Source organism: Monodon monoceros, unplaced genomic scaffold, assembly GCF_005190385.1.
Source record: "Monodon monoceros isolate NGI ecotype Baffin Bay Population unplaced genomic scaffold, NGI_Narwhal_1 Super_Scaffold_20, whole genome shotgun sequence".
NCBI classification, from domain to species: domain Eukaryota; kingdom Metazoa; phylum Chordata; class Mammalia; order Artiodactyla; family Monodontidae; genus Monodon; species Monodon monoceros.
The window spans coordinates 26,825,181-26,839,775 of record NW_021703777.1 but is presented as its reverse complement, the minus strand read 5'-3'; the positions used below and the strand labels follow the sequence as shown (position 1 = coordinate 26,839,775).

At 39.1% G+C, this 14,595-nt stretch overlaps 1 protein-coding gene across 4 annotated transcripts in view; it reads right to left on the bottom strand.

The window, feature by feature from the left end:
- The window catches only part of ARHGAP10 (Rho GTPase activating protein 10), a 334,513-nt gene that overhangs the window by 192,415 nt on the left and 127,503 nt on the right, over positions 1 to 14,595 (bottom strand). For all 4 annotated transcript variants that reach the window (XM_029235052.1, XM_029235053.1, XM_029235054.1 and 1 more), the window contains 3 exons: positions 6,877 to 7,006; positions 3,764 to 3,870; positions 1,117 to 1,211 (listed from right to left, as the gene is read on the bottom strand). In XM_029235052.1, the coding sequence (XP_029090885.1) occupies positions 1,117 to 1,211; positions 3,764 to 3,870; positions 6,877 to 7,006 (332 nt within the window). The remainder of the gene's footprint in view (positions 1 to 1,116; positions 1,212 to 3,763; positions 3,871 to 6,876; positions 7,007 to 14,595) is intronic.

The following is a 14,595-nucleotide window of genomic DNA, read 5'->3' as shown; positions in this document are numbered from 1 at the left end:
AAAATGAGGAGGATAATGTCTACCTGATAGAGCTGGGCTGAGGATGAATTGAGATAAAGCACAGAAGAATTCAGAACACTGGCACTTAGAGAAAACTCAGTAAATGCTTACAATGGGTGTATGCACACATATTTATGCTCAAGTTGTATTACACAGCCCGAATCTCTTCTTAAAGTTTTTGAACCAGTCCTAACTGGCTTGAAATTTAACCTCTTTCACAATGACGTTCCCTTTCATTTTTTTTCCAGTCTTGGCAAAATGCATATTAAACCTTCTGTCCTTTTCTTTGTAGGGCCATATTTATCATGGTGCATAAGAGCACATTTTTATGTACCTGGTCTTCAATTCATTTTTTGGAAAGTAAAGCACAGATCTTCCCCCTCTGCACTAACACCATAGACTCAGTTATATCATCTGAGGGAAGAGAAGAATTAATTATTTTTGTATTCCTGGGTCCTGACCTAAAATGAACTTGTGTTTAAAAAATCTCATATTGCCAACTTTTATTATACAAGTATGAAACAGTGTTATCTAAAGACCATTGTTACCAAAACCAGGGCTGGCAAGGAACCTCCACAGTGTCAGCCATTAAAAAAGGAAGTATTCTACGAGTACCGTGATTTTCCTTAGTGCTTCAGGACACAGAAATAATGCCAGACAAGTAGTAATACTGACAAACAAGCTTCGTTTTTCTTTTTCTTTTTTTTACTTCCTTCTCTCCAGCAAAGATTCTTTTCTAACTAAATAACTAAAAGTCATACCACAAGAAAAAATGAGAGCTAGTCTTTGAATAAACAGAGTTTGCCTATGACCCTCCACCACATACAGAGTATATACATGGAAGGCTTAGATCAACAATGAAATGCTCCAAGGTCATTTTTTAAGTGACAACACTAGTTAAAATGATGCCAAACTTCAGCCAAGGCTAAGCTATCACTGCACGGCTAAACATGGTGACCAAGACGAAACAGCCCACAGTGAATACACAGCCTGGAAAGATAACAAGATACCACTCTCCCAGGCCACAGGCATCTCAGTTGCAATTAACTTCTATTTTTTTAAAATCACTTTTTTAAATGACTCTTTTCATAAAGCCCAATAATGCCAATAACTTACCGGTCAGCAGCTTCTACATCAAAACAAAACCTTCTGTCGATGGAGTCAGTATGTCTTCTGATACATTCTTTCAGAAAGAACACCTCTCCATCCCCCTGCAAAGAATCATTTTAAACATTCTCAAAAACTACAGTATAAACATATACAGAATTAAGCACCCTGTATTTGATGGGGGGAGGAGGCAAGGTTCAGATTTTAGGTTCCTCTATCTTATTCTCTTTCAAACCAGTTTATTTAGAGTCGTAGCCATTTTTTTAACTTTTTATTTTATATTGAAGTATATTAACAACCTTGTGTTAGTTTCAGATGTACAGCAAAGTGATTCAGTTATCCATATACACGTATCTATTCTTTTTCAAATTCTTTTTCGTCACTGTCCTTTTCTTAAGGTTTTCAAGACCGTGCTTTGATTACAATAAAATTAAACCGGACCTTATGAGTGCTAATTTTAAGAGGTGGGTTAACAATACAGTTTCCACATGCCTATATTTGTTATTCTCTTATTGTCCCCTCGTTAAAAGAAGGATAATGTGTTTGTATGTCACATTACGTTATACCATATAAAACAGTCCACATGTAACCATGTCTGACCTATAAAAACTTCAGTTCCACAGGAATCTACCTAGAAGTACACTAAGGACCCTGGATCAGCCATTGTGAGCATCTAAAGCTGGAACCACTCCAACTATATGGTTTTGCTGTTTCTTAAAGTGAATCACCCTGAATCTATCTTTCCTGAGTTTTTGTTTAAATATGGTACCACTTACCTCCCTAAACCATCCTCATCATGCTCTTTAAGAGCATTAAAAAGAGGTAGAATACAGGAAACAGAAGCAACGCAGAAGCAGGTTCCCAGTGAGAAACTGTAAGGAGTCTGAGTAAACACTTCTAGACCTATTTTAATATTTTCTGGAACATGGGGAGCTCTAATATTAAACAAGCATTTGAATATAAAATTATTCAAAATATCAGTCATGTTTTTAAATAGATTTTTTATTATTTGGTAGCTAAAACAGAAAGACACCACTAAGCAGACATGTCCTGGGACTTGACAGGAAACTCACACTCCAACCTCATGCTCAGTTTATAACTGAAATGTATAGAGATGCTGAAGTTAACCCATATTTATCCTTTTACTACAACTTTTGATTATATCAGTGGCCCTCTGAAATGTGAAATAATCGCGGGCATTTGGTGAATGAATTGTGCACTGCTGCTGTTCATTCATGGAATTTGCTCTTTTATTATATTTGATGCTTCACTTAACAACAAATTTTGCTTTCTATGCGTCTGACACATTACATTTGACAAACATAAATTACCGCGATCTTTAAAACAACACTACCACCACAAAACAACGACGACAAAAACTCTCACGCTCAGTCTTAACCCATCACCCTCCAAGGGTGACAACCTCACTTCCTCCTCTTTGCCATGGACTTGATTTTCCATGTCTATTTCAATATCACAAAAATGCGTTTGTATTATAAGCGGCTTTAAATATTTTTCAGGAAGATGCAAAGTATGTGTAAATACAAGTGAACTTGGGTTAATTCTGTATTCACATAAGAAAAATTATGCCCATCCACCCAGCAAGCAATGAATTAACCTTAAAATGCATTACCAGATATGTGCAACACTAGTGGGAAGAGCTTTGTTTTGACTGCTATTGTTGCCATGAGCTGCAGTTTCCGTTTTAAAACAAAGATCACCTTTCCTACCCAGCCAGCTCCTAAGGGCTTCTCGCCCTTTTCCAGCTATCATGAGTTCCTTTGCTTTGTACTTCTGTGGGAGGAGTAAGCTAAATGGGGAGTGTCTAAGTGAGAACATTAAAGTTTAAGTAAAAAACAGTAAACTTCGTTACAGATCATCTACTCTATATAATCTTTTCATTTGTATGAATCTATGTGTGCCCATCAGGCCTCCCGGGTAAATCCTGAGCAGACAAACCACTGAGTCATGAAAGTCTGTTGTAGGTGTTAACTGGATCTTCCAATAACAGGGACACAAAATGATTCTACTCTTCTCCTTAAAAAAAAAATCTGACCATAAAAACCCATGCCAACAATTCAGAAAACACAGGAATTATTTTCTGGCCTATTTTATTAAAAAAAAAAAAAAAAAGATTTTCATTCTAAAAACAAAATGAAAGTATTTATCATGAGTGAATAAAAACAACATTAAAAAGATACCCTTGGGCTTCCCTGGTGGCGCAGTGGTTGGGAGTCCGCCTGCCAATGCAGGGGACACAGGTTCGTGCCCCAGTCCGGGAAGATCCCACATGCCGCGGAGCGGCTGGGCCCGTGAGCCATGGTTGCTGAGCCTGTGCGTCCAGAGCCTGTGCTCCGCAGCGGGAGAGGTCACAACAGTGAGAGGCCCGCATACCGAAAAAAAAAAAAAAGATACCCTCAAAGACCACGTTACAGAGAATATGAAGTATAAAAGCAAAGCCTTGGGACTTCCTTGGTGGTCCAATACAGGGGGCCCAGGTTCGATCCCTGGTCAGGGAACTAGATCTCACATGCATGCCACACTAAGAAACCCACATGCCACAACTGAAGATCCTGTGTGCTGCAACTAAGACCTGTTGCAGCCAAAAATAATAAATAAATATTTTTAAAATAAATAAATAAGAGCAAAGACTTACTAGTTTCCCCCCAGATCTGTGCTCGAACGGAATGATGTTGAACTTCTTGGCCGCTTTCCGATACATGCAGTAGTGTTTGACCCAGCTGGAACCAAACGGAGGAGGCCCTTCAACAAGAGACATAACTTTAAATCAACAAGAACCTACTGTATTGCACAGGGAACTCTATTCAATATTCTGTAATAACCTAAATGGGAAAAGAATTTGAGAAAGAATAGATACATGTATATGCATAACTGAATCACTTTGCTGTACATCTGAAACTAACACAACATTGTTAATCAACTCTGCTCCAATATAAAATAAAAAGTAACCTGAAACTACCACAACATTGTAAGTCAACTCTACTCCAATAAAAATTTAAGAAATAAAATAAAAATTAAATTAAAAAAGAAAGAAAAAGAAAAGAAATAGGACTTTATTTTTCCTTTATGAGGACATTTTTTCCTCGTAAAGAAGCAGGTATGCAGAGTTCCAAACACAATCGTGAAGAGGAAAAACCCAAGAAGCAGCAACTAACACAGCTCAAGGAAACAAATCAGCAACACAGCTAGTCTCAGACAAGGGAAAAACAAGGGGAAATAAGAAGGCTCGTAGAGACTGTCCTAAGAGTTTTCAGCAACACGGAAGTAATTTAAAGACATACTTTTCAAATAATTTGCTAGACTGTTATCTCATACCTGAAAATCTCTTAATTGTAAACTATGCTTCTTGTTTGTGTCTACGTATGAAGAGCTCATGAGGGTTTCAAGAATTCCACTGAATATATGTGATGGTTTTGGATTCAATTCTGGCCTCTAAAAAATGACAGAACTGTAGAGTCACAGTGCAGAAAAGCATTTAGTCTATAAATCCATCTAGTGCTTTAAATCCACTAAAGCACCTTGTAAGTAGCTGCCCTTACTAACAATGGTAAAGCTAAGCTTTTTTGCAGCATGTGGGATCTTAGTTCCCCGACCAGAGATCGAACCCGTTGTCCCTTGCATTGGAAGCACAGAGTCTTAACCACTGGACCGCCAGGGAAGTCCTACTGTCTTTTTAATCTAAAAAGTCTTAGGCTTAGACCAAATGCCTGAGAAATGGCAAAGCCAAACCTCAGAGTCTTTGGCCCCAAATATCAAGGAAGGTCCTTCACTGATTAAGCTGCCATCCCCTCCTGACACCACCCAACCCTACTCAACCAGCTCTGAGCATAGAGATTAGTGATGGTTTTTCACACCATCCAAGCTTCAGGCAATACTGCAGGAGAGGGTACAACACAGACTCCAGCCTAGGACAATTCCAGCATTGAGGAGGTGTATGATCCAGGAAACATTGTTTACTCCTCAGTGTTTCCATGTTCTCATTGGTAAATGGGGTGATAACAGCACTGTACACTTCATAGGGGTTTTTAATGGATTAAATGAAACAAGTTGGATAAAGAGTTTAGCACAGTGCCTGGCATACTGCTAACAAGTGAAGAATTCTGTCACTATTGGTTTTTTTTGTTTTTTTCAGTCCAATTTCAGCCCCGTTTCTCTCAAAGCCAGTAAGTTAAGCAACAGTTATGAATCTAAAAATCAAAATTTCCTGTGATTTTTCACTTTGGACATATAATACAAAATTTCTATCCTTCTCATGTCTCCACCCTGTATTTTTAGTTCTTTCAGATTAAATAAACAAACTGAGATTAAGAGGATAAAAAGAAAATTAAAGGTGGAGGGAAGGATTGGGAGCTTGGGATTAACAGATGCAAACTAGTAAATATAGGACGGATAAACAACAAGGTCCTACAGTACAGCACAGGCAATTATATTCAATATCCTGTGATAAACCACAATGGAAAAGAATATGAAAAATAATATATATATATATATATATGTATAACTGACTCACTTTTCTATACAGCAGAAATTAACACAACACTGTAAATCAACTATACTTCAATACAATTTTTAAAAAATAAAACATTCACTCTATACACACTTCAATAGCTGTTGTGCTATTGTTCCTAATGGCACCTTTAGAAACGGCATGCTTTTACTGTTCAACCAAAATATGTAAAAATAAATTACCTCTCAGTTTTTTTGAAAAAAAAAAAAAGAAAGATTAAAAAATTGGAAAAATTTAGAGTTCTGCCATGCCAGTAACTGTTCATCATGAGCCGTGAAGGCTAAGCCCACATTAAATAAGGGCAAATGGAAAAAGAACCCCTATTCTGCGACTGCATATAACATGAACACCCGTATCACATGGCTGTTCCATGTGTCTCTCTGCTATGAAGTTATTCAGCTTGAAAATCCTGTAAATCAGCCACTTAACAAACAAAAACTCTAAAGCACCCGGCGGGAAGGGAGAGAAACAGGAAATACAGAAACATTTTCACATACTCCTCCCTCTACTGACTAGCAATCAAGCCCTACAGTTGAAGAGGTAAACTTTAAGAGCTTCGTTAAAATAAGACCAAACTGTCAGAAGTCTGAAATCGTCTTGGGGTGCCTTAACTTCAAAATAAGGATACTCTACACACTGTATAACAACTAAGACGGCAACAATGCTGAAAATTCAGTGAGACAAGTTAGCATGTCAACTAGGAGTATTTTTTTGTAGCCGTATGCAATTGCCCTGAAAATTTCAACAAGAACAAAAAACGATCTCAAATAAATGTGCAAAGAAATAATGTGAAAGAAGAAGAGAAATATGTCCTTCTTGACTTTAACATGGAGGAACAGAGTTATGGGGAGAGGGGTGCATACGTATATGAATGTGTGTGTGTGTCTGTGTGTGTGAGTGAGATAAAGATGGGGACGAGAGGAAATGAGGAAAAAGGTACCATCCCACCTCGCTTTCAGTCTGTCACCAAATCCCGGCTCCCTTGCAAGCAAGTTTTAACAAAGTGTGGCACAGAATTCAGGGGGTGTGGCTGGAAAGCAGGGTGCTCACAGAGTTCCTAATCTCACCGTCCCCTCCCTAGAGCAGGAATGTGTTTTCCCCAAAAAAATCCAACGTATGCCTTCCAGGATAGGAGAGAGCAAGAAAGCGGTAGGAATAATTACTCCAAAAGTATCAAATTACAGTGAGAGTTTTAAACTAATTTTTAATTAGTTATTCATCACTGTTGGAGAGCCTCTTACTTTTTTCCTGTACATACAGGTAGCCTTCCGCTGTGAACTGACTCGCTCGTTTGTGGTCCTTGGGATTCTGTCTAATCTTGTTCATAAGCTCTTCCACTTCTGACCTTGTTCCTTCAAAACGATTCCGTGTCTGAAAAGGATTTAAAAAACACATACAAGTTTTAAGTTCCCACAGGAGATTTTTCATGGATGTTTTTAAGTCTCTGGATAACTATAATTAAATTTGTAGTGTTTTTGTACAAATTTCTCAAAATATACCCATCCTTTCCCATGTATCTCTTTGTTGAGATCACTGTGCAAAGAAAAAAATCAGTGGTTAAGTAGTTAACAGATATAGAAACCAAGGTTACTAGAGGTTATTTACTTTTGAAGCTTTCTAACACCAAGAAAAATTCTATTATTCAACATAAGAATTCCTGCCTGCAGGTCTCACAATATTACTAAATCTTACATTTAAAAAAAATAGGCCATAAAATATCTATCTGGGAAGTCTTTCCTTTGCAACAATTAATCTGACTCATTACTATTATCTCAGCAACATGTCTAAGAATTCAGAATCTGAAAAACTTAATTCTTCTTTGCAAACTAATAAATATCAGTGTCATTTTTTCCAGGTCATGGCAATTGCACTTGAAAATGATGTCTCTTCATCGAAGAAGGGAGTAGGGGGAATCTCACTTACAAATAATGTCTTTGATATCTAAAAAGACAAATCACATTTCTGAAGCCCAGGAGACTTGGGATGTCAATATCTCTGTCAAATGGCTAGACTGAAAATGGACATGCAAGGTGAAGTGACGAAAATACCCAGGCAAACCTGACGAGTCAGCACCACCAAGTTTCTGGACATTTCCTCCATCTACACTCAAAAATAATTGTATTAATACCGAAAAACTGCTGATGTGAAACTGTGGAAGAGCTAAGATGAAAAATTATTATTGAAATTCCTCCTCTCTCCTCCCTACAATGAAAGGGGTTACCAAGAGTTCTAAATGCAGAAAAATGATAGAAGAGTACATTTTTTAGGGGGTGGAGAGTCTGATAAATGTACACTGTAAAGGGGAAACTTAACTGCAGAGGCTTATCTCAAACACAAGCTGAGGGCTTTTTTTTTTTAATTTGTTTATGTACTATAAGAATGTACAGGGCTGCAAAGAGGGTGGGACTCATTTATTAACGGCTTGTTCCCTCTCCTGCCTTCCTGTTTCTCACGTCTCTGGGATTTCTTGTCCCCATCTTAATACTGATTATACCCTAATTTTATTCACCTGCTTTGTCAGTTTACTGAGATTCGCCACAACCCTCACTTCTTTCTATCTCTGTGTATCTAATATTTATGCATACATACACACATATACACACGTATGTGCACGTCATGTATGTACAGATGCTAGTGCACGCATGCGCGCGCACGCACACACACACACACACACACACACACACTTAACTTAATGAGTTGTATCCCAAATTCTCATTATTTAAGTTAATGCTCAAATTGTCCTAGATTTGACCAGCAGAGGCCCCTTCTAGCTGGCTCCTGTTTCTCTTGACATACCCCCTTAATTCTCTGAGTAACCCCTTACCCTCTGGTCCAAAAAGGTATCCCAGGTTTACCTTATACTTTCTCTGTCCCAGTCCTAGAATCAGCCATTTCTCCAAAGGAGTCATCGTTCCTTACAGGGGAGGGTAGTATTTTTTTTTCACTGGAGTATAATTGCTTTACAATGGTGTGTTAGTTTCTGCTGTACAACGAAGTGCATCAGCTGTACATATACATATATCCCCATATCCCCTCCCTCTTGGACCTCCCTCCCCCACCCCATCCCACCCATCTAGGTCATCATAGGGCACCGAGCTGAGCTCCCTGTACTATACAGCAGGTGCCCACTGGATATCTATTTTATACCTGGTAGTGTATTTATGTCAATCCCAATCTCCCAATTCATCCCACCTGTTCTCTATGTCTGTGTTTCTATTCCTACCCTGCAAATAGGTTCATCTGTACCATTTTTCTAGATTCCACATATATGTGTTAATATACGACAGTTGTTTTTCTCTTTCTGACTTATTTCACTCTGGTAGTATTTAGAAACCAAGATCTAGGGACAGTGTGCTCACAGCTAAGGGGGTGCTATTGCTTCTAGGTCTTCCTGGAAGACAGACTGAGAAAATGCATGTATGTATATATACATGTGTGTGAATACATTTATATATATACACATTTATATGTACATATACACATCACAACTTCTGTACCTATCTATCTTAAAACCCGTGAGTTCATACCATTACACTTAATTCCAATCCAGTACTCCAGGTTTCTTTCTAGCCCACCCACGTTTCTTTTCAGACAGTAAAAAACCTGGCTCCCATTATTCTCAACAGATTTACTTATTTGCTCAATTAACGTCTCTGCTCAACGTAACCAAGCTCCCAAATATGCCAGCCACCTCCTCTGTACGTGCTGCCTCTGCACCTTCCCACCCCCACTTTCACTGCCACAGACCCCTCCACGTGGTACACCCTGCCCCCACTGCCCTCCTTCCTCAGATGTGACTCTGCACTGGGAAGGGAAAGGAAGGTTCAGCTAAATTTTTTAATGTTTCATTTTAGGCAAATTACAAATGAGGGTGAAAATTACATTTCTCAAAATTTGAGCACAAATAATACAGTGGCTGGAACCTAGCAATTTCCAATTCTAATTTCTGGCTGAATAGGAAGATATCATCAAATAATAATAATGATAGACCTTAAGTGTTACCATAGGTCACATGAGAGTGTTTACACTGTGAATGACATGACTGAGAGCAGTTTACGGTGCTTTAATCCTCACAATAACCTACAAGATAGCCTAGCGTTCTCCAATGCTGATAAAACAACATTGCTGTATTTCCTTTCCTTGCATGCTTTGATAAATAAACAAATTTCCAAACCAATGAGTCTTAAGTCTTATAAATTAAATATTTCATCACATCACCTACTGGGGGGAGGAGAATTCAATGTGGAGACTAAGCTGGAATTCGGACACATCTGAGTACTTTACAAAACTGGCAGGTCAGGCTTAGCACAGGTTCACACCCATATTTAAGGAGGAAAGAAAGAGGGGGGAAGATGAGGCACTGTTCACACTAAGTTTTACCCAGAAATAAAGCTTGACAGGCAGATGGCAAAGGCTAATTCCAAGTACAGATTGCCATTTTTCATTTAAGTTTTCCCATCCTGGCCCCATGACCTCATTCAGGGAGCAAAAGAATAATTAAAAATACAAACAGGGGCTTCCCTGGTGGCGCAGTGGTTGAGAATCTGCCTGCCAATGCAGGGGACACGGGTTCGAGCCCTGGTTTGGGAGGATCCCACATGCCGCAGAGCAACTAGGCCCGTGGGCCACAACTACTGAGCCTGCACGTCTGGAGCCCGTGCTCCGCAACAAGAGAGGCCGCGACAGTGAGAGGCCCGTGCACAGCGATGAAGAGTGGCCCCCGCTCGCTGCAACTAGAGAAAGCCCTCGCACAGAAACGAAGACCCAACACACCCAAAAGTAAATTAATTAATTAATTAATTAAAAAAAAAAAAAAATATATATATATATAAAGAGGGTTTCACGAAGCAGCTGTAAAACATCAGGGGTGGGCCCCCTGCAGCCTGCTTTAGTAACCTCCCAAAATAATAAAACAGAAAAGAAGGGGTAGGGTGCTAACACACACCCCTCACTGCAATCCTCAAACATCTCCTCAAGTGCCCTATGAATGGGGAGGTGACAGAGTAAGGAATGGAGTGCAGTGGATGCCAGGTCAACAGGTGATCAAGTCTAAACACCCGAAGGACACCTTCCATGGGAGTGAGGGGAACGCAGGTTAGAACTGTTGAGAGGTAGACGCGAGCTGAGGTTTACCATCGGTACCTAAATCTGAGATCTTACCATTAAAAGGACTCCCATGTTACCCAGAAATTGTTAAGGTCCAGGGAGCCCAAATGGCCATGTCAGGATGTTCCTCAGCTCCTATATTTACTGACCCCAGATACACCATGAGTTGAACCCATTTCTACACCAACACTAAATCTGAAAGCAACTGCCTTGGGCCCTGGAATGAGCCTGCCCAAGTTCCAGTGCTGCCCTGGCCTTAAAGCAGTATGACGCCAGCAAGTTCTTTTTCCTCACTGTCCTTATCTGTGAAGAAGGAATAAAAAAATCTACATCATAGGACACCTTTGAAGACTAAATGTGTACAATCCAAAGAAAAGCACGTAGGCAACACCTGGCACATGGCAACAAAATAAATGTAAGTGGCATTATTATTTTAACTGCAATTAAGTCACTGAAAAGTGACAATTATTCCCTAACAAAGGAAAAAAGAGAATCTTCAATATCAAACTAAAATTTTATCTGAATGAAAGAGAAAGTACATTCAAAAAAAATTGTTTTGGGGGGTTATAAAAGCTAATTCACAACATTATAAAACAGAGAGAGGGGACAGCACAAACAGCCCTGCCTGGAGGCAAAAAGAGGAGGTATAAACAAGATTAAAAAGTGACCAGAGGGCTTCCCTGGTGGCGCAGTGGTTGAGAGTCCGGCTGCCGATACAGGGGACATGGGTTCGTGCCCCGGTCCGGGAGGATCCCACATGCCGCGGAGCCGCTGGGCCCGTGAGCCATGGCCGCTGAGCCTGCGCGTCCGGAGCCTGTGCTCCGCAACGGGAGAGGCCACAACAGTGAGAGGCCCGCGTACCGCAAAAAAAAAAAAAAAAAAAAAGTGACCAGAAACTCATCTCTCAGAAACAATCATGTTCATATTTTTACACAGTCACTTCCAATCTTTTTTTTTTTCCTGGTAACATAGTTTATCACTGTAGTGTTCTACTTTGCTCACAAAACTGTAACAAAAATATCTGTGCATATCCTTAAATTATCCTTCACCATTCTTAGTATCTTCTGGGTACTCCTTCGGAATCCCTAAAATTTCTTAGGATTCTACTTCTTCCTGCGAAGAACTCTACTCTAGTCTCCTTTGGGGATAGAGATCACAAAAATTTTAAATTAGTTTTTTTTAATATCCTTTAATTTTGATGTAATTTACATTCTTCTGCAAAGTCTATTTTTTAAAAACCAACCTGCTCTTTTTTGCTGTCCATTAATTACTCTAGATTATGGAAAATGGAAAAAGACTGAATCTCTCTCAAAAAAAAGGTCTAACCATTTTTACAACAGAAAAGGTGAAACCAGTTGGGTGAAAATAGGTTATTTTCACTTTTAAATAACTTTTACCTTTTTTCTGATTATAAAATGGTTTTTGTCATTTTTTCTATAGTAAAATACCTAAAAGTTGACCAAAATTATCTCTACCATTATAGTGCACAGATAGTTCACTCTAAGATTTGGTTTCAACATTTCGGTATATTTCTTTCAATACATAAATACGCACAGCATAAAAAGTAACACACAGAAGTCAAACAGAGAAAGACAAATACCACATGATATCACCTATACGCGGAATCTAAAAAAATAATACAAATGAACTTATTTACAAAGTAGAAATAGACTCAGATGTAGAAGGTGGACTTATGGTTACCAAAGGGGAGAGGGGCGGGAAGGGATAAATTAGGAGTTTGGGATTAACATATATACACTACTATATATAAAATAGATAAACTACAAGGACCTACTGTGTAGCACAGGGAACTCTACTCAAAATCTTACAATAACCTATAATGGAAAAGAATGTGAAAAAGAATAGATATATACATATGTATGTATAACTGAATCACTTTGCTGTACACTTGAAACTAACAACATTGTAAATCAACTATACTTCAATTAAAAAAAAAAGTAACACACAGCTGGGATTTTTGTAATACGTAGTTTTATGCAGCCAACACTTTCCCTTCGATATGCTAAAAGCTGACATCCTCAAGGGAATGAGAGAAATGGCCAAGAAAGTAGTAAATTACAGCAATACTGAGATATAGCAGGTGAGGTAGAATTGAGTGGCATGTGTTTCAAAGGTTCTGGTATTTCTGAAGGGCAAAGAATGAGCTAGAAGCAAAAGTAAAGAGCACAGGCGACTTCCGGATCAGGTGTCCTCAACACTGAAGGTGAGGCGGAAGGCAGAGCCTCTACTTGCAGAGCTGCACGAGCAGCCTCAGAAAGAGCCAGAACAAAAGGCAGAGAGGTGGAGGACCCCAGGCAACTTCCTGATGACAATCCTGAAGTTCCAGAGGACACAGGAAAAGATTTTTTCCAGTAGCTTGTTCTTCGCCCAGTTCTTTATGGGAAATGAAAGTTACCAAGTATGTGTGTTAGGTTCTTAATAGACTAAGTTAGATTCCATTGACCAGCTGACCCATTTCAAATGATAGGCTGTCTTCAAGTGTTGCTTACCGTAGTTCATGCCTGAGTATTGCTCACTCCCATTTAAATCTTGAATCTCGCTGAAATTATTTTGGTGTATTTAAGGTAACTATAGGCCCCTGACCCCAGGGTGGGTGTGATAAATGAACTTCCACATAAGCAGGTTGTGCATGGACAGTTTCTCTGGAGCCCCCAGGAGACGCTGATGTGTCCCCAGACCCTGAGGCCCGGCTGGCTTCACGGGCAGGTAGCCCGTGCCGTCACCCACAGCCCTGCGCTCAGAAGGTCGCGCACTTGATCTAATGCTCTGCCATCGCTGTCTTGAAATTCTTCATTTTTGAATAAGGGACCCTGTCTCCTCATTTTACACAAATTATGGATCAGTTATGCCTGAAGGTTCTCATCCAGGCCAGCCCTGCCCTTGACAGATGAGGTACAGACACAAGTTATACAGTTAGTGGAGGGGGGGAAAAAAAAAATCAGGATTATAACCTAATCTTCTAAACTAACTATGTAATGTTCTTTTTACAAACGCTGTGTTCTCCTGTCTACAGGAGTATTCTGATACATCACAGTATCATTAGACTAAGTGTTCTACTACCTACAGAGACTCTTTTGAAGTTAGGACTAATCTACATATATACACTTTGACATATTTTTAAATTATATTACCTTATATCACTGATCTTGGAGGGTGTAGGGAGGAATGTACTCTTTTAGTCATTTAACTGAACAGAATGTAGAATCTTCAAATACAAATTGACGCATAAATTACAAAACACAAGAGATTTCGTTACCTACATTCCCAAATGCAGGGAACAACTATACCAAAGTAACTTGAAACAAAATCTACACAAAAACCATTAGTCCTCAATTTCTAAGATTATAAGAAGTTGAAGGTCAGGTAGCAAACAGCACAGAAATCCCCATCCTTCTCCTTGTATGTCTTTCAGGATGGGTTGAGAGTCTGTCCCAAAACTCACTCACTGTGTTTTTAACAAGGTTTGAAATTACATTAAACATAACTTGAATAGCTTTTCAATGAGGACACTTCCAAAATCAACAAAAGCGTTGAAAGGAAAAACATCTACCACCTTCTGATCAAAATCACATACATTATACTGTTTAACAGTTCTCAAAAAAACTCTTTATCCAAGACCTAACAGAAACCATACATTTCCTAGGAAAACAATAAAGGGCCAACAGCAACTGTGAACACCAATACATTAGTGAATAGGGAGGCACAAAACACAGGAAAGAAATTCCACTGGAACTGTTAGCCTATCTGGGAATAAATATCAAATAAGACATACAAGTAACAGAAGAAAGTTAAATTAGAATTGAAATGCCTTAAATTTAAAGTGGAGGACTGTT